Source organism: Dunckerocampus dactyliophorus, chromosome 9, assembly GCF_027744805.1.
Source record: "Dunckerocampus dactyliophorus isolate RoL2022-P2 chromosome 9, RoL_Ddac_1.1, whole genome shotgun sequence".
In the NCBI taxonomy this organism is placed as follows: Eukaryota; Metazoa; Chordata; class Actinopteri; order Syngnathiformes; family Syngnathidae; genus Dunckerocampus; species Dunckerocampus dactyliophorus.
The window spans coordinates 27,135,433-27,160,133 of NC_072827.1; the positions used below are offsets into that span (position 1 = coordinate 27,135,433).

General features: G+C 41.3%; 3 protein-coding genes across 12 annotated transcripts; 1 reads left to right on the top strand and 2 right to left on the bottom strand.

The window, feature by feature from the left end:
- Nucleotides 1-847: 847 nt before the first annotated feature.
- On the bottom strand, nucleotides 848-10,290 carry tmem169b (transmembrane protein 169b). Of its 2 annotated transcripts, XM_054786349.1 has the most exons (4): nucleotides 9,825-10,290; nucleotides 9,597-9,671; nucleotides 5,786-6,142; nucleotides 848-2,791 (listed from the first exon to the last, which is right to left on the bottom strand). In XM_054786349.1, the coding sequence occupies exons 3-4, from the start codon at nucleotides 6,054-6,056 to the stop codon at nucleotides 2,157-2,159; spliced, it is 906 nt and encodes a 301-aa protein (XP_054642324.1). In that variant the 5' UTR covers nucleotides 6,057-6,142; nucleotides 9,597-9,671; nucleotides 9,825-10,290; the 3' UTR covers nucleotides 848-2,156. The 2 variants fall into 2 exon arrangements, with proteins under 2 accessions (XP_054642324.1, XP_054642323.1); XM_054786348.1 differs by lacking the exons at nucleotides 9,597-9,671; nucleotides 9,825-10,290 and adding an exon at nucleotides 6,635-6,820.
- Nucleotides 6,515-17,200, top strand: LOC129187291 (uncharacterized). 9 transcript variants are annotated; one of them, XM_054786338.1, is made up of 18 exons: nucleotides 6,702-6,975; nucleotides 7,238-7,345; nucleotides 7,493-7,549; nucleotides 7,615-7,744; nucleotides 7,808-7,897; nucleotides 7,981-8,144; nucleotides 9,529-9,571; nucleotides 9,644-9,749; nucleotides 9,831-9,978; nucleotides 10,050-10,108; nucleotides 11,036-11,226; nucleotides 11,312-11,447; nucleotides 11,511-11,552; nucleotides 11,629-11,653; nucleotides 11,729-15,351; nucleotides 15,450-15,526; nucleotides 15,621-15,908; nucleotides 16,637-17,200. In XM_054786338.1, the coding sequence occupies exons 2-15, from the start codon at nucleotides 7,297-7,299 to the stop codon at nucleotides 11,851-11,853; spliced, it is 1,365 nt and encodes a 454-aa protein (XP_054642313.1). In that variant the 5' UTR covers nucleotides 6,702-6,975; nucleotides 7,238-7,296; the 3' UTR covers nucleotides 11,854-15,351; nucleotides 15,450-15,526; nucleotides 15,621-15,908; nucleotides 16,637-17,200. The 9 variants fall into 9 exon arrangements, with proteins under 9 accessions (XP_054642321.1, XP_054642322.1, XP_054642313.1 ...); XM_054786339.1 differs by having other exon boundaries at nucleotides 15,453-15,526; XM_054786343.1 differs by having other exon boundaries at nucleotides 9,834-9,978.
- On the bottom strand, nucleotides 10,782-23,820 carry pfkla (phosphofructokinase, liver a). The gene is made up of 22 exons (XM_054786337.1): nucleotides 23,575-23,820; nucleotides 22,575-22,648; nucleotides 22,063-22,140; nucleotides 20,132-20,321; nucleotides 19,905-20,070; nucleotides 18,899-18,943; nucleotides 18,701-18,809; nucleotides 18,373-18,468; nucleotides 17,332-17,424; nucleotides 16,676-16,801; nucleotides 16,526-16,590; nucleotides 15,992-16,055; nucleotides 15,757-15,903; nucleotides 15,604-15,674; nucleotides 15,429-15,516; nucleotides 15,205-15,357; nucleotides 14,751-14,915; nucleotides 14,624-14,685; nucleotides 14,335-14,446; nucleotides 14,146-14,245; nucleotides 13,808-13,913; nucleotides 10,782-13,731 (listed from the first exon to the last, which is right to left on the bottom strand). The coding sequence occupies exons 1-22, from the start codon at nucleotides 23,657-23,659 to the stop codon at nucleotides 13,584-13,586; spliced, it is 2,343 nt and encodes a 780-aa protein (XP_054642312.1). The 5' UTR covers nucleotides 23,660-23,820; the 3' UTR covers nucleotides 10,782-13,583.
- Between the last annotated feature and the right edge of the window lie 881 nt (nucleotides 23,821-24,701).

A 24,701-nucleotide genomic window follows, 5' to 3' on the forward strand; every position in this document is an offset into this window, starting at 1 on the left:
GTAGAAATAAAAAATAATAATAACAGCAACAATGGGAAAAAAACAGCAAAAAAGGTGTAATGCAACAAAAAAGCTGAAATGTGATACTAATAATTAACACTACGTATAGTCACCCATAACTAGGGGTGTCGAACGAGACATGACAAGATTTTAAAATTCCTTTTAAGAAAAGTACAATGAACAAAATATAAAACATATATGACAATATATTGCAATCTACTAATTTCATTTCTATTACGTTACACTCTTCTGCACTCTATGTGTGCTACCAGCCCTGCTTCCACCCACTGAGACAAATTGTATGACAGACAAAAGTGCTCAACCCATTCATGCTGTTGTTCTACAGAACTACAGCGTAAAGGTGCTGAAATCAATGCACAGTGAACTCTCTTCCTGCCTGTTTAGAGGAGAGAGACGAGGAAAACGGACACGCATGCACATGGAAATACTCCGGCCGGCAAAATGATCAAGTTCATTTTCATTTATTGTGTGATTAATTCATTTATTGTTCCAGGCCAAGTGCCCACGAGACTTTTTTTTTCTGAAAGAGAAATCCTGTCACATTTTAATACTGCGAGATCTTGTGACACCGATAATGTGTTTTGTTTTTAAATACATACAAAATGTCTTTTTTTAAATCTCAAAATAGTCCCCACGTCCTCTGACTTTTCCATATGTGGCCCTCGCTGGAAAAAGTTTGGACACCCCTGATATAAATTACAGACGTGGATTTTGGCTGGTCCAGTTTTACACCATGCTTGCGGAATCAGTACAGAGATTTGCTGGAAACATAATTTGGAATGTACGCTGTATGAACTAATTTAAAGAAATAAAACACACACCGATGTAGATAAATCAAAGTCAATACTGTTGCCATGCAACAAGGTGCCCTTTTTATTCATAAATATATAGATATACGTCCTGCAGGTTTACCACATAAAGCATGGAATGCAACAAGTTCCAACCTGACAGTCTGAAAGACATTTACAGCATTACTTGGTAAACGTTTAGAGACAATAACAGAGTGGTATACAGTACTTCATGTCATATATTTCACCAAATATATAGTTCATTTAGCCTTTGACAGATGCTTGAAACACATTTATTATTTTTTTAAAAAGAGAAAAACTGTATAAAACAACTATCTTCAACAATTGGACATCGACACTTAAATATGAAAATAAATTAAAGAAGGATTAAAGCTAAGATGGAGGTAAAATGTAACAAAGATCCTCAGTGGGAGGATTTCATTCACACTGACAAATAATGTGGAGACCAAGCAGATACCAAACATCTGTGTTGTGATAGTTCAATGTGAAGACATGTCTTGTTATTTGGACTAGGGCTTTGAATTATGGCTGGATCTATCAGCACAAAACTCCTCCACGTGTACATGTAATGAAATGAAATATTGTAGAGAATGAAAGGTTTCAAGGTGCTAAAGAACATTTTTGGTGAGCACAAAACAGAAATAGAGTTATTTTGATGATAGTGTAGAAAAAAGTGATCAGATGTAACAACGCATATGAAGTTGACCTCCAAAAAAAACTTATGTTACAGTACTGTGCAAAAGTCTGCCCCCAGTATTACAATGGCACGCACATACAGGCGGCTGTGATTGCTATTTATTTTTTTCCGAGTTAAAAGTTTGAGTCAGAAAAATACGTACTCTTCAGTGGGTGACATAAGCCATAATACAGCATACTACTATAATATTAATATATATTACTTTGCAATATATATGTGATTTTTAATTAATTCATTCATTTGAATGAACTACAATAATATGCTCTATACATTTATATTTAGTTTTTAACTCAATGGGGTACAGTGCTTCAAACTCGAGTACATATAATTTAGATATTAGTATAATATCCTGTATAAACAAAAAATATGACTCTCCCAACACTTAACTATATATCATTCATTTATTAACATACGCCCGAAGTCAGCTGGGATAGGCTCCAGCATGCCCCCGCGACCCTAATTAGGAGAAGCGGCATAGAAAATGGATGGATGGATGGATGGACATTAAAGCGTTGCTAAAACAAATCTAACGGTGGTCCAAGACTTTTGCACAGTACTACATGTAATGTAGATTCAGTGTATCATGTGTGCCACCAAAGCACACAATGTGACCTGTATTTCAGTCCATGTCACACTGACGACGTCTGGGCGAGTTCACTTGGGGCTTTGCTCTGCAGAGTGCCAGAGACGGTGTCGGAGTCCAGCAGCTCTATGATGCTGTAGGGGGAGCAGTCCTCCAGACCCATCTTCCCGCAGGCCCAACCGCAGAAGCCCTTCTCCAGGTCCCTCACAGCCTGCCACCACCCACTGAGGGCCCAGGACACCTGCACCACGGCGGAGTAAAGCGCTAGAGACAGCGCCATGGGCATGATGAGCACCGGGTAGAAGATGATGAGGAAGGGGCAGATTGTAATCTTGTGCCAGAATGTCCGCTCCTCGTTGTATACCAGGAAAACGTTGTACCAGGTCAGAGTGCCATAGTAGAAGGAGGTGATGAAGGAGAGGATGAAGACAACGGGGGCACAGGAGATGCTCCACAGTACAACATGGGGTCCCTGACATACACCCAACCTGCACGCACGCTTCGAGTCATCCCCTGCCTCGCATTCTGCATTGAGCCGCTCCTTTGACATAGCCAGCTCACGGAGCTCCTTCTCAGTCATAGTAACATGGATGTCTACCACCTGGCCTTTCTTCTTGCCCCGTGTGATGGTGCCTGTCAGCGTCACATAGCGGCTGTCTGGGGGGAGGCTCCAGCCTCCGCCTGTTAAGAGGTAAAAGTCACAGACCACATGAGATGACTGGAGACATCAGCATGGTCATCTATTGTTGCACCTTGACTTATAGATACAGCGGAACCTTCAATTTGACCAAAATACCGTATTGACGCCAAAAATAAAAGACTACCCTGAATTCATCTTTTTCCAGATTTGTTTGTGGAAAAATGAATAGGGAATTGAATCTTTTTTAAGCGTTAGCATCATAACTCTTCCTCTGTTGTTTGCTAACCTGTTCAACCAAACCACTTTTTTCCAAGGTCACTGTTGTGTGTGTGTGTGTGTGTGTGTGTGTGTGAGTGACAGGAAAAAAAGCTCACGCATGCTTGCGGAAAAGTCATTTAGCGCCACTTGCAGATTTGCACATATAAACCTCTAGACCAGGGATCTCAAACTCTCGGCCCGCGGGCCACAGCCATAATTTGTGGCCCCCTAATTGACATCAAAGTTTAGTGTTAGTGTGGCCCCCACAAGCGATGGTGTTATGGCCCCTAGGGTCCTCTTGAAGGTGCTGTTGACTGATTGGGCAATCTGGAGTGCCTGTGACGACTGGGACGTCAGTGGTGATTTAAGTTCCAGCTGCCAACTAACCTCGCTCTCTCCTTCTCCCTCTCCCTCTCCAGACTGGGAAACATGCTGCAGGTCATCCTCCCAACTTTGGTTTGGTAGTTTTTGTTAACTTAAGGTGTACATTCCTCAACACACATACACACTTCCATGCAAGCACACTCTACACTATACATTGTACCGATATTCACCTACATTGCCTTACGGTTTAGTTAATATTTGGATTTGGTTTAATTTGGCTTAATTTGGTTTACCTTGGTTTAGGTTGTGTTAATAAAGCATTTGTTTGTTAAATTGTGCCTCCGCTGTGTCTCCTTTTGGTTGTGGCCCTTAAGCCAGGTCATAACAGATGGTCACAGGCACTTTAGCATGCTTAAAGGAAAAGGTTCTTTAATTGGGTAAGCAATAGCCAACACTGAACCTGCAGTGAGCTTGTCACACCGTGAAATAAACAGCAGGGGTCACTAGACAGAACACTAACTACAACTAAGGTACAAAAACAAAATGCAAAAGGTAATTAACACACATGGGACAACAGTTACTACAATGGGAAATAATAAGAAATTGTTTACAAAACAAGTGCCACAAGGCATTCTGGGAAGCCCAAAGTACTCCCAGCAACGCTTCAATATATAATATTTTTATATTTGTTTTATTTTTTTTAAATAATTGACACATTTTTTTTTGTGGAATACGCCCAGACTTCACTGATGGCCCCCAACTAAGTTGAGCTTGAGACCCCTGCTCTAAACCATGTGTATTCCAGACTTCTTTTATAGTGGAAAAATATCTTATATTCGGTATTCTGGAAGATAGCCCTTCAAATTTGTATTACACTTCAGTTATACACCATGGCGCCGTGGTGACTGTGTTGCTTTTTCTTTTGGTGATACCATCCCAGAAAGGCAGCAGGGATGGCAAACAGAAAAAGTGTGACAATAACCGTAGAACTGAAAACACAACTCATTGTGACGTAGGAATACGGTGCTCACACATATCGCTGTACTGGCTGCTTAGTACAATAGCTGGTAAACTGGTAATGAGTTGCCACCATGTATGTCTCTAAGGCAAATGCATTTAGCCAAGTCACATTCAATGCAAGAGTGGTATCAAAAATTTACAGATATACTGTATCGCTTTGAAAGTGACCATCTCAGCTTTGTGTTATAGCTGGTAAAGCTAATAGTTATTATTATTAGCATTCATGTGCTATCATCGGTGTTGTGCAAATGATTTACTTAAAAAGTTACCAGGAAAAGCAATTATCGCATTGCTTTAAAAACAACAACAACGTAAAAGTATTCAAATTTAGCTTCGTGGAAGCATACATCGTTGAGAGATGTTTCATGAAACTACGGGTCAGGGTGAGCTCGTGACTTGCAATTCACAACCAAAGCACTGTGGGGGCACTGATTTCCTGAGCGTGAGCAACCACCACCTTTGTCGACGTGCTATTTAGCTTCCTGTGTAGTAGTAGTGAACAGTTGTGACTGAAGTGACATCCAGATCGCTTGATATACTGTAGATATCACTGCATTAATATAAAGTGCCACATTTCTCTGTCGGTAAGAGCAACGGCCTTGTAACGTTTGAAATGAATTACATTATGCATTATCGTAAAACAATACAGGTGGTTACAAACACGTTCCATTTCTAGACTGTGATGTAAATCACGTTTTGGTGCAAGTCGGATCTTGTACCTAAATTAACTCCCAATTCTCTCACACTGTACACTAGAAGGACATAAAATACAGTAACAAAACACTAAATAAAAGAATGGAAGAGTAATTTAAAAAAGCCAAAGCACTGACAAGCTTTCTATATCCGATACTATACTGTTTTATTATTACTGTTGCTTTTAGAGCATTGGCGACCTGGCATGTGTACTGTACTGTTGTAGAGTTCTGTGATTTCATGAAAGCGGGACATACAGTAAGTCCTGACTGTGCGTGCCGAAGGAGGCTGGCAAGGTGCCGAGAGGGCAGTTGAGTTTGCTGATATTGTTTTGGCGCGGTTGGGCTGACAGTAGCCTGTTTTCTTTTTGCAATAAAGAGTTTGCTGACCGACCACCTCCTCGTCATTCTTATAGCGTCCAGGTAGACGTTACAATACAATCGTTACCCTTAATGATGCGGCCAATAATGAGCACATAGTGTATTTTTCCATGACGCTCCAAGTTGTGACTCGTTCTCCAGCAAGTGTCGGACAAAAATGACGTTTTTAATTAATTCATGGGAGCATGTACGTAACCATGTAACATGGAATACCGTAAACCGAGGACCACCTGTAACGCTGTTATGTTCAATGCCGTTACTCCTAACACTGGATAACATTCGTCTTTTGAACATTTTTTTCCTGTAAACGCTTACTTTTTCTATTGACTTTTTTATGTGAAGAGAGACAGGATGAGTCACCTTCATTGGTAGGTGTGCAGAGGAATTTAGCCCCTTCCTCCGTGCTTCTCTGGGCTCCCTCTTCTTCACCTCCTTGGTCCTCGCCAGGTGCCCTCTCCATGTCAGAGCGGTAAATGATGACGGACTCGGGACGCTGCTCTTTCTTCTTCCTCCTCTTCCTCCTTACAGACGGCCCCAGGTCTCCATCATGGTTGACTGATGCGTCAGACCTGAGAGAGATGATCTGAGGGCTGCCTTCTCCTTCAGTATGAGATTCCTCCACACTGTCCATGCTGTCACGTGGCTGGCCTATAGTGAACTCTATGAAGACTATTCAGTATGGAGGCTGTTGTCCATTCGTTGTGGTCAAAGTAGGAACTGGATGAATGACACAAAGAGAGACTTAGAGGAGGAAAGGCATGAGACCATTAGTATTTGTGTTACAAGTAATCCACAGTGCACAATGATCCTGACCTATATTCAATGTCCATTCATCCAAGCAGTAATGCTAGCTAATAAAACCCACCCAAAAACACCCACTCGACTCACGCATAATGATATCACCAACAACAATCAAATCTTGATCGAATTGCTCACATTATTTAATGTGCGTTAGCTAGTTTATACCGTATATCATACAATCGGCGACATAAAATTAGAGGCATGTTTTTGCATAGCTAGGTGGCTCATATAAAAACATCAACCTTAAATGAAGGAATTATGCGGGAACTAAACAGACAATGCAAACCATTCTTCGCCCAGATGATCTCCTCCCATTTAAATCCCACCCATGTCCGCTCTTTTGTCTGCCGACACCAACCGGTAGTACAACGCTCTCTCATATAAACTGGTAAGAATATGCACTCTTACCTTCATCAGACTGCTACGGCATTCAGAACATTAACAGCGACCACAAAAAGACGCTATATTAGTGTTGCACTTGGCAGCAGCGAACACCGAGACGTACAGATGAGTTACGCAAAATGACTTCCAGGATACAGTGGAACCAAACGCTAGGCATGCCGATAATCTACGTAAACTTGTTTCCAGAATAGCACTAGCGGTCGGCGGTACAGATGCGTTACGCAAATTGTTTTCCCGAATAGCGCCGAAGCCCCGCCCGTCACTTCCATAGAGTACGACACGAAAATGAGTAAATCATTACAAGACAGAGGTTAAATTCGAAGACCATTGTGGAAATTATATATTAGGTAAAAAAAAAGCCATATTAATTATTGAAACGCCATAAAGAAAAGTAATGGTTATCCATGATCCGGTGAATTTCTGTATTTCATTTCAGCCATGAACTACTAAGCTAGCATAGCTGAGATAAATTGCTTATTAGCATACTTAGGAGCACAAATAATGTGCTAAATAGTAAATTGGGTGTGTACAAGCTTCCTTTAAAAAGAAATAGGCCTGTTAGGTTTATAATTACCAACAATGTTATTCTGGTTGTCCCCCACAAATCAGCAGACTGAAGCTAAAAATTGAGGACAGCTAATGCAAATGCTAAAGCCACTGTAACTAAAATGGCGTTCCAAATTTCACCGAATATTGACAGTCTCCTTTGCCAGCTGGGTAAGTTCTTTTAGTAGTTCTAGTCACCAAATTTTACTTAACCCTGAGCTAATGTGTTTACCTTTGTGGCGAGCAGAGATGTTATGATGGATACGTTTACATTAATTCATCACTGTATTTTAAACGTATTTTTACCCATTTCAATAGTAATAGAAGTTCGTGAGCTTTCTGTGAAGAAGACTCAAATCGACCGACAAATTGAAGGTAAATTGGGTGATTTTTAATGAAAGAAAAGGTTTCCTATCCACTGTAATTCATGTATGTGCCAGCAGTTTGTAAAGCTGACATTGCAGAAAGGAGGACTGATAACCAAAGGACGCGCAAAAATATTGACAATCTGGATGAGGACATTGAACTGAAACAGAACACTCTGAAACACAACAGAGCAGTTGCAAAAAGGTATTAACACAAAAGGATGTTGGTATGTATTTTTTTTTAATAACTTGTTTTATCAATCCCCAGCATGAAGGCAACTCAGGCATTGCTGCTTCAGTACGAGCGGACTCTGATAACAGAACTGGAGAGCGTTAAAGTCAATTACAGCAATGACAAGTGGGTCAATCTATTGTTAGTTTAGTACATTGTACATCGTTTACAATCACAGACTGTTTTGTCTGTACTTCTAACCCATCAAGGGAAGTGTATGCAGAAAAAATTGCAAGCTACAGCAAGCTTTTGCAGTCTCATGAAAAGCCATTTGCCCAAAAGCTGAAGGCTTACAACGTTGACATGGACAGCCGCATCAAGGCCTGTCATGATCAAGTAACAATAAAAGCCAAGGAAGGGGGACATCTCACTGGTAACAAACTCTTCAGTTAGTAGGAAGGGATATTAGGGCCACAGTGAAAAGGAAACAGATAGTACTGTTAAAAGGAAAAAGTGGAAATTGCCACAAAAATACATAAACTCAACTGGGCCCGGTAGTCGCCATATACAGTAATATAAAAGATTTGCTAAAAAGATTTCTGGTTAGATGATGGAACAAAACCGATGAAAGAGGCGATTATGTCTTTGTTCTTTAAAAAAATTTGACCTTCTCTCTTCATAAAATTACAACTTTACTCTTGTAATAATATTATCTTGTAAAATACTCTTGTCAAATATTTTTTACTTTGAATATTAAGCCTTTTTTCTTACATCTTTAATTTCGTATACTGATAAATTTCTCCCAGAAAATGATCTTCATTAAAAAATCTGTATTGTCGTACAATTACAGCTTTTGTTCTCAAAAATTACTATTTTATTTTCATAAAATACCTTCTCCCTTGTAATATTGTGCCTGCATTCTTATAATATGTGATATTTTTATTTTTGAAAAATTTAAAATTTTTCGTAGTTTCCTCATAAAATGCTGACTTAAAGGAACTGCTCGGGTTCCCCGGTTGCCTAAAGGGCGGCAGCGTTCGAATGTGCTGCAAGCATTATATCCCGCTCTCTCCCCGCTTTGAGTACGTAAAGTACGCCCCACATAACGCACTCATGCGCTTGTGGTCAGCTAATGATAGCGATTTGGCAAAGTTTAGCAACTAGCGTTGGCTATCATTGAAAGTATCGCCTATCATAACAAGAACCTGGATGTAAATTGTTGGTCACCTCTACGAGACTGTTTTTGTGCGTGTGTATGCGCTACAACGTACTTTACAGACAGCCGTTAGTGTCAGCCATGAACGGTGATTATTTTATACAGACCAAAGGAAAATTAACGTCCATTTCTATGCCGTTTAATTGCAAATGTGAAAAATATAGACTTTTTTTGGGACAACTTTAAACCACTTCTGATTACATATGCTCACCGGTGGTGGTGTTCTATTTTTTTGGTTGGGGAAGAAAAAAAACAAACTAATCTTGAGCGAGTTGCATAGAGTATCTTTAACTTTTTAAAATTTGTCCTTGTAATATTGAGACTTTAACGTCAAAATGTTTCATTCTCAAAATAAAACTTTTCCTTGTAATATTATGCTTCATTCTTATAACATTTCCGTATAATACTTCTACTTTATTGTTGTTGTAGTTGTGGTTTATAATGACTTTATACTTGCCATATTTAAACTTTATTTTTGTAATTCTATGATTTTTCTACTGTTGGAATTATTTTTGTCTTTTAAATGTGGCCCTAACGTTTCTTAAGTCAGTGCTAGGATGTTTTCCAGCTATTTTTCAGTTAACATCCAATGTTTTACCAGATACCTCTCCCTCCTCATCTTCTTCAAAGAAACCAGCTGACAGGTATCTACAGAAAACGGAATAATACCTAAGTGGCTCCAGAAGAGCTGAGTTTTTTGTCACATCTTCTTTCAGTGACCCTGAGCAGCTCCCCACAGCAGAACTAGACAAAGAAACAGAGAATGTATCCGTGGATGATTCTGCCACTGTCATCACCTCTGTCAGTCTGGATGAGATAAAGGTACTGTGGTGCATTTGGTATCACCGGTGCTTTATCATAGTTCACTGATCTTCATTGTCCTGTTTAAACACAAACCTAAAGAAGAGATGGCAGAGCGGTCCAGAAGCTGCGGCAGATGGGAATATTGAAGAAATGGACACAGAAAGGGAGGCTCAGGAGTGGCCCTCCTGCAGTGCTGATGAAACAAGAAGCAATAAGCAAATTGTGAGGTTAAATCCACAGACAGAGGGTAAGCACAGAGATGTATTTGGCTCTATTTAGCACATTCAAGCTCAGTAAGGCTGTAAAATACTTTTTCAGAGTCAACTGAGATGCACCATAAAGAAGCAGAGGACCAGGAGACTGGGACAGTAAGTACAGTAAGTATTAAACCAATTCAAAAGAAAAGCTGTATTAATTATAATACTGTTTTGAGAGGAAATAACAGAATGTTTAGATTGTGCAGGTGTACCCGATGTTGTGGTTTGTGCACAGTACTTTGCGCAAGTGTTCGAGCCAAGTTGTTTTAGCAACAGAACTAGTATCAGCAGAGCGCAGTCCAAAGAAATACTGTATTGACCCGTACATACGACGGCTCTGAATGTAAATATTTTTAAAGAAAAAACTTTGAATCATTTTTTCCAGGCGGGTCCCTGTGTCACAGCTGCATCTCTCATGATCAGTGTTAGTGACGGGAAGAAAAGCTCTCACTCGATTGGGGAGAAGTCATTTGGCACCTGTTGGTTGGAATTGATAAATTTCAAGACGAGCCGCCTCTTTCAGACTTTTTCTGGAGAAAATAGGTTTTATATGCAGATCAATATAGTGTTTGTCAGTTAGCAGGCTACTTCCTGCTTCATGGAGAAGGCTAATATGGGAGGGTAGGGCTAATATGGGGGGTGGATGTCATTGTGACTCCACGGGTAAAAATAAATTATTGTATTTGCATCTTCTAATATCTAATATCTTCTAATAGGTTCTTGTGTAAATATTTGGTTTTTATTGTGTGTAAGTGACAAATATCTTTCTATTTATGAATGAATACATCAAATAAATAGTAAATAATACAAATAACTATTAAAAATATTATATAAATATGTATATATTTTTATTATATAAATATCTACTGTTGGTTGTTTGTTTTTTTTAAGGACTGTCAAAATGTCAATAGCTAGATTTCCTTTGTGAATTTCTCTTGGAGATTAATAAAGTACAGTCTCAATCTAATTTTCCTCAGTAGTGTGTTTCAATTAGTTGCTCACAACCCAGTGTCTTGACACTTGTGATAGTATTGTTTTTGTTCACAGGCTAAGAAAGCAGCAGTATCAGAGGTAGTGGAGGGAGCAGAGGAAGAAATGGAAGAAAGAACAGCAGAGCAAGAGCAGGACCCAGCCAATGAGGGCAATGGGGATCAAGTCACTCTGCATGAAGTTCCTCATCCTCCGTCGTCCTCAGCTCTAGCAGGCACTGTGCCTGTAACACCAATGTTGCGCTTTAAGTAAGGTTCCTGCTGTCAGTTCTCCCATCTCTGTGAAAACGGCAAGCAATAACTCAAAATGAATGCTCGTGTGTGTTCACTTCAGCTTCAGCCCAGCTTGTTCCCCAATTCAGGAAACGTCTGATACCAAATCTCCAGCTTTCACGTTCTCACTGAACTCTAATCCCTGCACCCCAGGCTTCTCGAGTTTTGGGTTTGATGTGGTCTCTTCCTGTGATGAGGTGAGACGGGGAAAAAAACCGAAACATTTTCGCCAGTGCACTCATGTCCTCATTTCTTTGCAGGATTTATCTTTTCCATTTGGAAGCTCTGTTTTCAGCGAGAAGGTACAAGAACATCCTCCAATGTTAATTCTTCTGTTCACATTTAAAAGCAAAACAAATCTCTGCTTTATGATTTCAGGAAAACGTGGAGCCACAATCAGGCGGTAAATCGCTCATCTTGGCATGATTTTGGAGCGTTACCTACTTTGAACTACATGTTACAGCATGTGTCTCTGCAGGCCTGGACTTCCTGTTCAAACAAACAGAGCAAAGTGAGGACTTCCAATTTGCCTTCGCCTCCAAGAGCCCCGCGGCTAGCAAGGCAAAGACCATGGATGAGTTTCCCTTTTCTTTCAACTTTTAAAGAGTTTTGTACATTCACATAGAAAGTTTAGAACAGTGTTCAGATATGAGATTTTAAAAAGTGAGTTTATTGTAAAAGGTCACTTCTGTGGTTCTGTGAAGTGGCATCCGTTCATTTGTTTGTTTCACCATTTCTGAAAATATTTCTTTCCACGATGAGAACATTTCAACACTAATGCATCCCATTCCCATTTTTAATCAAGCCATTTGTTTGCATGTTTTAAATATTGTAATAAATGCATGATTATACATCTAATCTGTTTAGATTAATTACTTACAAAGATTAGCAGTTCAGTCTCACAGCGTGTAAATATTTAAGGAAGTCAACATTTCAGTGTAAAATTAATGGACCCTTTGAGGACGAGGATGTTACAACATGGATACACAGCAATATTTCACTTTTTGGCTCTCATTCATTATTGATTCAGTAGTTAATCTCACAGGAGGTTCATTTTAACACGACTGCATTTCTATGTCTTAGACAACGTCATTCAGTAGCATAACTTGACGTTTGATGTTTAAGAATGTCTGCACTTTGGCATCAAGAATACAGTGAAACCTCTAAATTCAAATGCCATACAAACAAAGTTGTACAATTCAAGATTTGACCAAAAATTCTCTGGAAAAACATGCATCAAAAGTTGCACAAATTCCTAAAGTTCAAACCACCTTCATAAGGTTTTTTGTTGTTTGTTTTTGTGATGCCACAGAAGGATACGAGTGACAGCAAAGAGGAAAAGCTGAAAGTAAACACAGAACTTCTTGCAACGTAGTGGTAATGTACTGCAACTCTGTCAGTGGTACACACGGCTCTCACGTTAACTTCTTTTACACTTGTGTGACAGTTAGGAATGTTGAAAACATTGCCTGTACAGTTAATAAAGGGTTTATGATGGAGACAGTTTGACTTTGGAACAGACTAAATTTACCATCCCTTTTCAAATGTGCAAATTTTAGTTGGAAGAATGGCAGAATGTACTGTTTGACCTTAGAGGAACCTGTGCAATAGATGGGGTTACATACACCCCAATGCCACCAGTGAATGGCAAAAATCTGCGATTTAACAATTGAGATGCCCATGAAAATGTATATTTTTGACACACGGCTCACTTCCTCCTGCTAGCTTTATGTTTAACATTCTCAGATTTCAGATCAACATTTGCAATAAGAGTGACTTGTAATCTCTCTTCAATGTGCTTCAAACAGTTATAAAGCGCATTTTTTGTAACCACTACTGAATGATAATGTAAGATGGAATCACAGAGTCATGGTGCAGAAGTTACATATAATTTTCACTTCTCACAGCAACTTTGATGAGTTCAAGGACGACCAAACAAAGTGCGAAATCTCAACACTTGATGAAAAAACTATCGGCGAAGCAGAGAGGCAGAAACATGGAAAAATTGTGTGCTTTGGTACATGGTGGATGCTGTACATTTTACCTGTATTATAACGTATTACCAACTTAGAGTGAATGAGATGTGTTTTATGTGGAAAAAACACGGCCTATTTCGGACAAAAAAAGAGAATATAAAAAAAACTATTATGTTTTGACCACATGAATGCTGAATCGTGAGTGTGCAGGGCTCCACTGTATTACACCTAATGCCCCATTAAATAAATAATAGCAGTAGTTTATTTTTACCCTTTGCAAACACAGTAGCAGGCATGTAGAAATGTAAAGGACAGGCAAAAGATTTTTTAAAAGTGCTGAGTGCAATTTGGGGGCACCTAGAAGCCAGAGTCAATGCTGAGAGAGCGACGGGTCACGTGTTCAATCTCTCCTGGCACGTATTCACAGAAGCTAGTTTGGTACTTTGCCAACATCTTCTGCATAGGCCGCAGGTTAAACCACCACTGGACTTTGGGCATTCGGTGCCTGCAAGACGACATCCCATAATTTCATGACTCAAGACTAGACTGACAACTGTGCTGCAAGAATTCCTGGAGCTTACTCAAAGTCGGTGACGTCCTTGAGTTCAGTGATGGGGCTGAATGCTACGACCTTCCTGTGGAGGCCGAGGACGCAGGCAGAGTCTGGCGAGTTGGCGAACACGCGACCTGAATGAATGAATGAATGAATGTCACTTCTCTGAAAGAAGATCCAGCATTTATTTGCCTGTGCCTTTCACACAGAACCATCGTTGCAACTGTTTGTGCTTCCACACTGCAACATTTGACGTTAACACAAAACAGCGACATGAAAAGAATGTGTGTAAAAAGCCGGCTTTTACAGGCCGTGTGAAAGGCGCTCGAGTGTCTGATCAACTACTGTAGTGTCTTTTCTTTCTACCTTGTCGGAAGTTTTCGATCAACTTCTCACTTATCCACTGGATGGCTTTCACTCCCAGCTTGGTGCCGTAGTTCCTGTCAAAAGGAGACGGTGCCCCTCCCTGATGAAGTCAAGGGAACAGATAGATGATCATTTATACTTAGCACATGGCCACTGTAGTTGGATATATCCCACAAGGTGGCGCCATACCTGCTGGAGGTGACCCAACACATTGACCCGACAGTCAAAAATGTTCTTCCCCTCGGCTGAATACAGCTTGTGGAGGAAATCGGTCGTGTAATGATCATGGCATTTTTCATTCCTGTCAAGGCAAATTAAAATACAGCAGAAGAGACAGTAAGAAAATTAAATAAAGGCTGGATTTGAATGCAACTGAAAGTATATTTAATGTCTCAAAAAATTGCATAAAAAGAAGTCAGCCTGCCAGTCTTTTTGTGAGCTGCAGCAACTGTTATTCAGTGCAGGTAAATGGACTGACCTCAATACGAGCCCCCGCTGGATGTCCTTCTTCATTTTCTCCGTTAGATGTTCCACATTGGTCTGTGAAAAGGCAGCATGATAAGATGAAATGTGGGAAAAAACTGCATATCTCCGAGTTATGCTACCTTCAGGTCATGGATGTTAAAGGGGTCCTCAAAGATGTAGGCTGCATCAGCGCCCACAGCGATACCAGTGCTGGTCGCTAGGTAACCGCAGTATCCCCCCATCGTTTCCACCACAAACACGCGCCTCTTTGTCCCGGAGGCAGATTGCTTTATCTTGTCACAGCCCTAAGGGCGGAGGTCAACAAAAATGCAGTGTCAAGGAGAGATAACTGTAGGCATTGTGTGTGCAGCACAAGAATTGGCAAACAAATGGCTAACAAAGAATTAGAAGTAATTTTGGACGAAAGCAAATGGACGTCCTTAGCCATGAGCTTACTGTTTATCAGGCCCTTCTTCATAATTTACCTGCTTCTTTAACAAATGTGCTCATTTTTAAGTTATTCAGTGGTCAAAATCCCTTGGTTCTTAATATCTCACATTATGACTGAGGTTGGAAAAATTTGATGTGCATTACCTCCATGGCAGCGTTGACAGCAGTGTCGGCTCCCAAACTGAAGTCGGTTCCGGGGACGTTGTTGCTGATGGTAGCAGGAATAACACACATGGGGATGCACAGCTCATCGTAACGACCTCGGGCTTCGAAGAGCTCCAGTACGCCTCGGTAGGCCTTTGATTGTAGTAAAGAAAATCACTGAAGGCCTCATGTTGACCCCTGGTTGTCAAAGTGTTTAAATATACCTCAAATCCTCCAATTACAAGCAGGGCGGAGATGTTGTACTTGGCGATGTTCTCCACAACCTTCTCCATGTGTTTGCTTGGAAGGGTTCTGAAGTAGGGTAAGGAAGTTTGTCATTAATTTATTATTAGTATAAGAAGGGTACCAAACCAGTGCTCCAGACCACCTGGTTCCCACCTTTTTGTCCCCAACAGTGACCCTCCTTGGCCCGTCCATCCTGCCACATTGTGCCACTGCATTTCAAACACCTGCAGAGACACACAAGTCACTTGTTAAGATAAGATGCTACAATCGATCTACAGTGAAGGATGCAAATGTTTAAGGCCTCACCTCTCCATTGGCAAAGCCCTGAAAGCCGTTGTGAACAGCGTAGACCTTGTGTCCGTGAGCGATCGCTAATCTCACCGCCGACCTCACCGCCGCGTTCATCCCTGCTGCTGGGGCACCAACGTTCAGGACAGCCAGAGAGAAGTTGCTCTGAGGTAGGACGTAATTCAACATGTTAAAATTAAATATGTGTGTGTGTGTGTGTGTGTGTGTGTGTGTGAGAGAGAGACAACCTCACCTGAGACTGGGCAGGCTTCTGGAAGGCAAGAAGCTTGTAGATGTTCCAGTTGTTCTCAAAACTCCTGCAAGAAAATCGTCCCCTTTAGGTTGCTTTTACCATTGCCAATTTGCCATTGTGCTTTCACTTGTTATTGGAATCTTCATATCTGGAGATATGGAGAAATAACTATAAAAGTACACTTTACTCACTAACTGTTAGGGTTGGGCATCGAGCATCGATGGGAACTGGGACTAACGTTCCAATTCTACTGGAATCGTTCATTTTCAATTCAAATTCGGCCCCTAATTAAAATTAGTTGACCTGGTGAACCTTCAAACAGCTAAAATTATGCATAAAGCAAAAAATAACCAGCTACCCAAAAACATAATACAATTGTTCTCATCAAGAGAGGGGAAATATGGTCTTAGGAAAAAATGAAACTTAAAACACTTTAAGGACAACGCTAAAAACCGTCAGTACTTATCAGTATGTGGAATCAAATTATGGAACGGATTGACTAAGTAGAAGAAAGAAGAGCATTTTAGTGCTCACCCCCCACGCAGTTTAACAGCCTCATCAAACCGCTTTTCATTCATGGCCGTCTGCACCAACTTTGTCTGCAAAAGAGGGTGTAGTAAACGAAGAGATTGCAATTATTTGCAGGTACCTCCAGGAAATATGAAGGTCAGAGGGGAGACTCACCATCTCCACACACTCCATAAGAGGCAGACGGACCGCATGGTTCCCCGAAAGGCCAATGACGCAGGCTGGAGTGTCAGGAGATGCCTCCATCAGGGCGACGACTGCCTCCACGCCTAATTTACTGCTCTGAAGAATCACAGAGGCGGGATGGGAGAACCTGATTAACTTTGACCATCTATGAATAGAAAATAAATCAGATTTGACACATAATGCCTTCTTCGGTGTACAAGTTGAAAGAGACAGTGCTGAGTTCACCTTTGCTGAAGCAAAAGTCAACATATACAACTGACAGGATGGGACAGACCCAAGCAGCATTATTTACACTGGAATGGACCATGCTCATACTCCTTCCATGCAACACACACATACTGATGTGTTTGCTTTGCCTTGTACTTTTGAATTGGAAATACTCTGTTCGAGAGATACAGTTTCAACCTGAAAATCACACAATCGGTCAGGACTAAACACAAATTTGTTGTCCCATCACGCAGCTGTTGCTCTATTCACATAAACCAAGAAAACTAATTAAACAAATGATAGAGATCCAGACGTCAGGTACCTCATACACGTCTACTGCCAGTGTTTTTGTGTGGTTTATGATGTATTGCTGCGTATTTATAAACATTAATAGCATATGCATTAAAAGCACAACTCACCAGTATCCTGTCAAACGCTGAGGGCGTTCCTCCTCGCTGAACATGTCCCAGTACGGTGACTCTGGTGTCATAATTCAACCGCTTTACCACCAGCTTCAGAGACATATGAACGCACCTTCAGCATAGTACGGGATTCTACAAAGATGATACGGTTGTATTATTTTTAGGGCTGTCAAAGTTATAACGGAAGTTTCCTTTAATGGCACTTTTTTTTTTTAACGCGTGATTAACGTGCACACGTCCTGTTTGACTCCCGGCCAACACCGTAGTTTGAGGAAGCAGCGGTGACCGTGTAGCTACAAGCGGGAGCAAATATTGAGCAGAAATGGAGAAAGGAAGGGGTATTTTGATTGGTAAATTTAGCTTCAAAGCCCAGGCAGATGGCTCTTGCAACAAGACCAAAGTTATTCTATCTACTCTCGCTGTGATTGGAACTGTCACGGAGCACGTCGTTTTTATTATGTATTGTGTGAAACTATGACAGGAACAATCTCAAATTAAAAGCAGGAAGTGAATACAGACCCACCATCCACAAATGCGAGCCTGGACTTGTTTTTCAGAGAGGTTGTATACCACAAATATGCACATTAGCACTCAATAAGGTCATCAAATCTGACCTTTATGCATTCTCACACAGTATCGGCATTTGGGAGCAAATATGAGGTCAAAGAAAAAGAGTACAAATACGGTATAGTAGCCCATCTGTGTGAATTTCTCTTGGAGATGAATAAAGTATCTATCAGTGCAGCATGTGAGAACGGGAGAAGGTGCGTTCAAGGACTGTCAAACAAAGTGGGACAAATCGCCACTCACATTAAACATTCAAAAACTAGGGGATTTCTATTATTAATATTTTGGATTAAAATAATGGCCCATATTTCTAAAACTGATATCCCTTTACAGAAAATGTTCTGTAGTTATCATTGCAGTTGCGCATCGAGTCATTTACCACAAAGACATTTAAATCCGTACTTATTCACGATTAAATATCGTTTGACAGCCCTAATTATTTTGTAACTACTTTAAAATCCTCCAACTTACATCTTTGAGATAAGCAGAGGAGATGGGCTGGCCGTGGATATCAATAGCTCCTTCTGCAACAATTATAATGTTGAGTCTGGACCCTCTGATACGACTCTGGAAGTATACACACACACACACACACACACACACACACACACACACACACACACACTAACATTAGGTTGGGATTTTATAGACCACAAACAAGTTGAGGCTGAATCAACAGCGCCTCTGCATTCATAATTAAACTGCACTAATAAACAATCATTTCACTGAAATCAACAAAATTCCTAGCAATAATTTTTTATGCCAATCTCGGAAGTGACCACGAGTATTGACCGCTCACCGCCTCTAGACGGTCACACATGCGATCCTCCCAGCCGTCCTTCGGGGGGGCCTCTGGTATAAAGAGCCAATCGGCGCCGGATGCCAGTGCGGACACCAGAGCCAGGTAACTGGAGAAAAAGTCCAAATATATTAGACGCGTTTGGGTCAGTTCAGAGAGTGTTGCACAGGGAGAAAAGAAAAACGCATTTCAGCTCACCCGCAGTGACGCCCCATGACCTCCAGGACAAATGTTCGCTGGTGGCTGTTGGGAGAACGACAAGCACATCACTTTTGTGAAGCGCTCCTGTGTACAGTACTGGAAATGATATTGAGAATGAATACATGCATTCTTCCCGATATCTGATATCGATACAGGCAGCAGCTCTTCCCTCAAACTAATGTCAAGTAATGAACACAATACGCTTCTTCTATTGACTATCATTAGAGCCACCTTGCCCCCTCTTATGCTAAAGAAAAAGTCTGGAGCCGCAAACATAATACAAGCTGTACTCTTTTTTTCATTTTACCCTTTACAACAACAGAATACAACAAACAGAAGTGTAGTTTGCGAGGCCTTTTTGAGTGCTTCCTCTTTTCATTTGTGGAAAACTAAAATAGAGCGTAGCCTGATTTAATATAATTAAAAAAAATATAGTTGCAGCTTAGCAGTTTTAAAAATGTAAACACACTTGAAATGAAGAAGCCGACTGCAGGTAAAGGCAAGGATTTTATATTGACATATTTTAAATTTTTTTTAAAACTCTATGGCGAAGTTTCACTTCTAATTCAAACTCCTCTTGCCTTTTCTTTGTTTTTTGGGGGGGCTTTTTGGCGGCACTTCTTCCCAAAGAAGTTAGAAGAACGTGAAAAGTTATGTGAAATAAAATAAAATAAGATTTCAGCATTGCCATACGCATTGTTTGTTTTGTTTGGCACATTTTACTGTGGTTAACTTCTTTTTACACTTGTGTGACAAGTACATATGTTTAAAAAAAGTATCAAGTATCAGTAATGGGAAGGTGTTTGACCTTCCCATTATGCCTATGTCACACATTATGTCAATCAACATTAAAATGGATTGTTTTTACAATTTAATATAAAGAGTGGTTAACTTCTTTTTACACTTGTATGGCATTTAACTTTGTTAAAATGTACTGTTTTGAGTTGGTTTTGAGTACAGTTAAAGCTGGGTTTATTTTGCACAGTGCATGTGAATGTTCCACCTTTGTGCAGTAGTCATGATTGCATCAACGATCTCCATGATGCGATGCAGTGCAGAGTCTGCTCCGATGGTCATGTCAGTGCCACAGAAGTCATTGTCTATGGAACCCACCAGCCCCACAATGTTGAGGTGGCCGTGCTGCTTTGCCAGAGCATCCGTTATCCTCCCTGAAAGGGACACAGTGTTGTAGAAATGATGCTGATCAAGGATGGGTCGGCGTTGGCTCACCCGTCTCCACGAGTTCGTCCAGCAGGCTGCTCCATTCGCTGCGGAAGATGTTGGCTCCGGTGAGGCTGCCGTCGCCGCCGCACACGCACAGGTTGGTGATGCCTCTTTTCACCAGGTTGAAGGCGGCCGCCAACCTCCCGTCTCGGCACATGAAGGCCTTGCATCGCGCGCTACCAATCACCGTCCCACCCTGTGGCGGCGACGTCATAACACAACAGTTACAGACCATTACTACTACTAATACTACAATTGGGATGCTAAGTTAACACTAATGGGGAATAAATACTGTATGAAATGGAAGGTTTGGATTGTATTCAAATGAGTGGGAGGGAAACAGAACATTTCAAACATCTAACAACATCTATGAAATACATAACATAACAAACTACATTCAAATTTCTCTCTACTTGATGCAGTTTGTGCATTTAAATGCTGTTGCCAACAAAAAATGCCACGGACAAGAGTGCTGATTAATACATGCCAACATATCATAGCAATCCCAAGACACCGTGCAAATTTGCCTCTTAGTGGCTTGGAACTTGGGCTACGGTCACGCTGCGGGGTATGATGCCCAAATCTGATTTTTTGTTAAAATTAGGTTTTTGTATGTAGTTGTTCACATTACCAAAGAAATGCGACTTGTATTTGTGTAACATGTGAACACAGTGCATCGGGGAATAGGCATGCATGCGCACAAAACACAACATTACACGTGTGTGAGTGTGTTTACGCAAGTTAACATGCCCCTAATACGCCCCCAATTCGTGCTCTCCGCTCTGGCGCATTTGTGGCAATTGCAAAGATTGCGTGCAACTGAAACCATTCAATTCCATTCCGATTAACTTCCGTTTATCCGGGTCGGGTCAAGGAGACAGCAGTCTCAGTAGGGAAGTCCAGACTTCCCGGTCCCCAGCTACCTCTTCCAGTTCCATCGGGAAGACTCCAAGGCGTTCCCAGGCCAGCTGTGAGACATAATCCCTCCAGCGTGTCCTAGGTCTGCTCCGGGGCTTTCTCCCAGCTGGGCATGCCCGGAACACCTTACCAGGGGGGCGTCCAGGAGACTAACGGAGTAGATGCCTGAGCCATCTCAGCGATCTATCACGATCTTGTTCTTTCGGTCACGACCCAAAGCTCAGGACCATAGGTGAGGGTGGGAACATAGATGGACTGGTAAAGTGAGACCTTTGCCTTCCGGCTCAGCTCTCTTTTCACCACGACGGTCCGGTGCAGCGACCGCATTACTGCAGACGCTGCGCCGATCCGTCTGTCGACCACACGCCCCAACCTTCCCTCACGCGTGAACAAGACCCGGAGATACTTGACCTCCTTCACCTGGGGCAGGACCTCATTCCCAACCCGGAGGATGCAATCCAGTCTAGTTAATAAAGGCTTGTGATGTTTTCACCCTGGAATGGATTGATTGAACTGCTCTTATTTCCTATGGGGAAGTCGTTTTCTAAATTCAAACTAACTGAAGGTTGACGAGCATCCCAGAAGAGACAACTTTAGAGGTTCCACTGTACTTCTGGAACTAATGTCAAAGAAGTCATTGCTACTGTGACTGTGAAAACACAACCACAGCAGTTAAAATGACAAAAAAACAAACACATGCCTTTCTACTGCCACACAAGACTGAAGGTTCCAAATTGCATACGCGTGCAACTTGCTACTTCTTCTTTAGCAAGTAAACGCTGCACGAGTACCGCTACACCACATGCCGCAAGGCCCCCTTACCAGTTTAGAACCTGCGTATTAGGCAGATACGGCGAGATGGTCGAAATAAAAAGTCCTATTAGAATCATAAAAAAAAAAACGAACAAAGATAAAGAGAACATATATTGTCACATTTCAGAGGGAGGAAGATGCTTGGATTGCTTATAGTAAGCAGTACCGACACTGTCAGCAGCTACCGATGAACTCATACAACCTACCAGCTGGATGATGTTGGACACACTCTGCCAGTGTGCTAGTTTGATGTTATCACCGCCATCCACCAGACCCTGGTAACCCTACAAGTCAACAAGACATCGCACATGATAATAAACTGGATTAAAGAAGTAAGGTTTTTGATAAAGTAACAACTCATACAAAACTATTGGACGCTATAAAGCCTAGGTTCTCAAAGTGGGGTACTCAGACTGCCGTAGGGGGTAAATGAAAACAAGTGAAAAATGCGAAAATAATGCTATCGAACACCTGATGTGAACAGCCTGCAGAAGAAAGGTGACAGCGTGATGTTGTTCATTGGTCTCTGTGTGTATACAATGTCATAATATATAACATGATTAATAACATACCAAAGATGTTTCATTGTGTGGTTTATGTTTTTTAAGTGTGCATGAATAGGGGGTACATCCAGTCAAATGTCTGCAGGGGTACGCAACTGTGAAAGGTTTGGGAACCACTGCTATAAAGGATGTGTGTATTATGCATGCTGTTGTACCTCATAAATAAGGTAGACCTTGGCTCCAACATAGATGCCCATTCTGGTTACAGCTCGCACAGCAGCATTCATCCCTGCGTTTTCGTAGTTAGAGCATAGAAACAATCTGTGTATGACCAACTAAAAACGACTTTTAACATCATTAGAGCCCTCTAGACATGAAATAACACCCCTATAGTGTTCTTTATACTTATAACACCCAATATAGTAGACGTAACAGAAAATAAGCCATTTCAGACATAAATATAGATTTGTGCTCGTGTGTGTTACGATAAATGTGTTCCCTAGGGGACCTGAAAGAGAGGGGACAGGAAGTGACGTTGGGGGCTGAGAGTTATTGTGTCTGTGTGAGATTATTCAAAACTGCAATAAAGGCCTGTTGTTCCGGCAATCAAGAGTGAGCCTTGTGTGTCTCGCTGAACATTACAGTAACACTACGGACCAGTGTAGACTACTACATTTCACCGTCTTTGAATGCCAGCCCAGGGTGCACCCCAACCCCGCCCACGCCTGCCCCTTGTCTGAAGTTAGCTGGGATAGGCTCCAGCTCATCACCCAACATTTTCATCACTTCTTGATTGTTTTAATTCATTCAAATCTAATGTGCAATGGCAAAATTAAAAACTTTGAACGTAAGCGAAGAAATGCTTGCTAATCAGGTGTTGCTTCATCACCCAGCATGAAGAAATCGAAGGATTTATGACTCCATGCACTTTTATTGGTCCAAAGTATCGCAGCATGTTCCTATTTAACTTGACAACATTTTGAAATGACTTTTAGACCCATTAGTTCCAACTGCTACTGACGCTTATGAACGCCCCATCAGTACTGTAACCTGTAGTTTCCTTCCTTACTAGTTTGTCATTCTTCTGTGTTGTAGTTTACTGTACTGTGTTAGCCACGTTTTGACGCTACATACTGAAGCATTGTCTATCTAAAATCGTACTCGAGTGATGACATGATACAAAACAGACAGTTGTATGGCCGTGTTTGGAGTCACCTTGTGCGTCTCCTCCGCTAGTGAGCACCGCTATTGCTCGGCCTGCTCCCGTCATCTTCAACTTCTCCAGGTCCATCGAGGACATTTTGATATTTGGCGTCTTCACAAGGAATCTGTCAGTAAATGAGAATAAGTCCGCACTGAGCGAGTACTGGCTTGTTTCACGTAGCCGCTGGTCCGAAGTCGTCACTTCCTCGTAGAGGAGCGGCGTTTAACCTTCTACCTTTCGTGGTGTCTTCCCTTCAGTTGACTCCGCCTCGTCCGAAGACGAATGGTTTTGTTAACCCGTACCGGCCGAAATTTCGTGCAACAGTTCTAGGAGTGGATTACACCCTAAACCCCGCCCGTCTGAAAAACGCTGAAAAGAGATAAAGAAACGTTTGGCACGTACAACACGGACTCATTTCAAGGAGGCGTGGTTTATACACTGTACACGATTACGACACTTTCAAAACACATTTGGATTATCCATCCACATCCAAATGATCATGTATTACGGTATATTACTGTGGTTTTAGTGTCACATTTGATACAGCCCTATATTGCACTTCTAATAACTTTTTGGGGTTTAACAATTCTGCATGGACACTATAACGTGGAATAGCAAAGAAATGATTAAATATAACTTTTATAAAATCTAAATACATGTGTCAATGTGCTCAGGAATAGGCCACAAATCTTACAGAAGCACTTTAGAGCTTTACAGATGTCATGGCTGCCCTGCAGGTGGTGTGTGTTGTATGGGATATCATTTTACCATAAATGGCTTTTTATCCTAACTAGACCCTTTACATTAGGTACATCTGCAGTGGATTCTAATACATTGGCTCTATTAAAAACTCATTGCGATATTAAGGTAACAATAGGCTTATTGACACTGTTGCTTCGTGGCAGCCACGTTTTTTGCTCAAATTTTACACACCTGCTTGTCAGTCCCCTAAATGTGCGTACCAAATTTTGTGGTGATTTCGCTAAACACCCTAAAATTACAGTGGGTGTTTTGTAGAGTGCATTGAGCTGTGTGAGAAATTTCAAGTCAACCCACTTTACGGGGTCAAACTTTGAGGTTTGAAAACAGCGCCGCCATGTGGTCTATTTGTCAGGAAACGAATAGCACAGGCAACGTA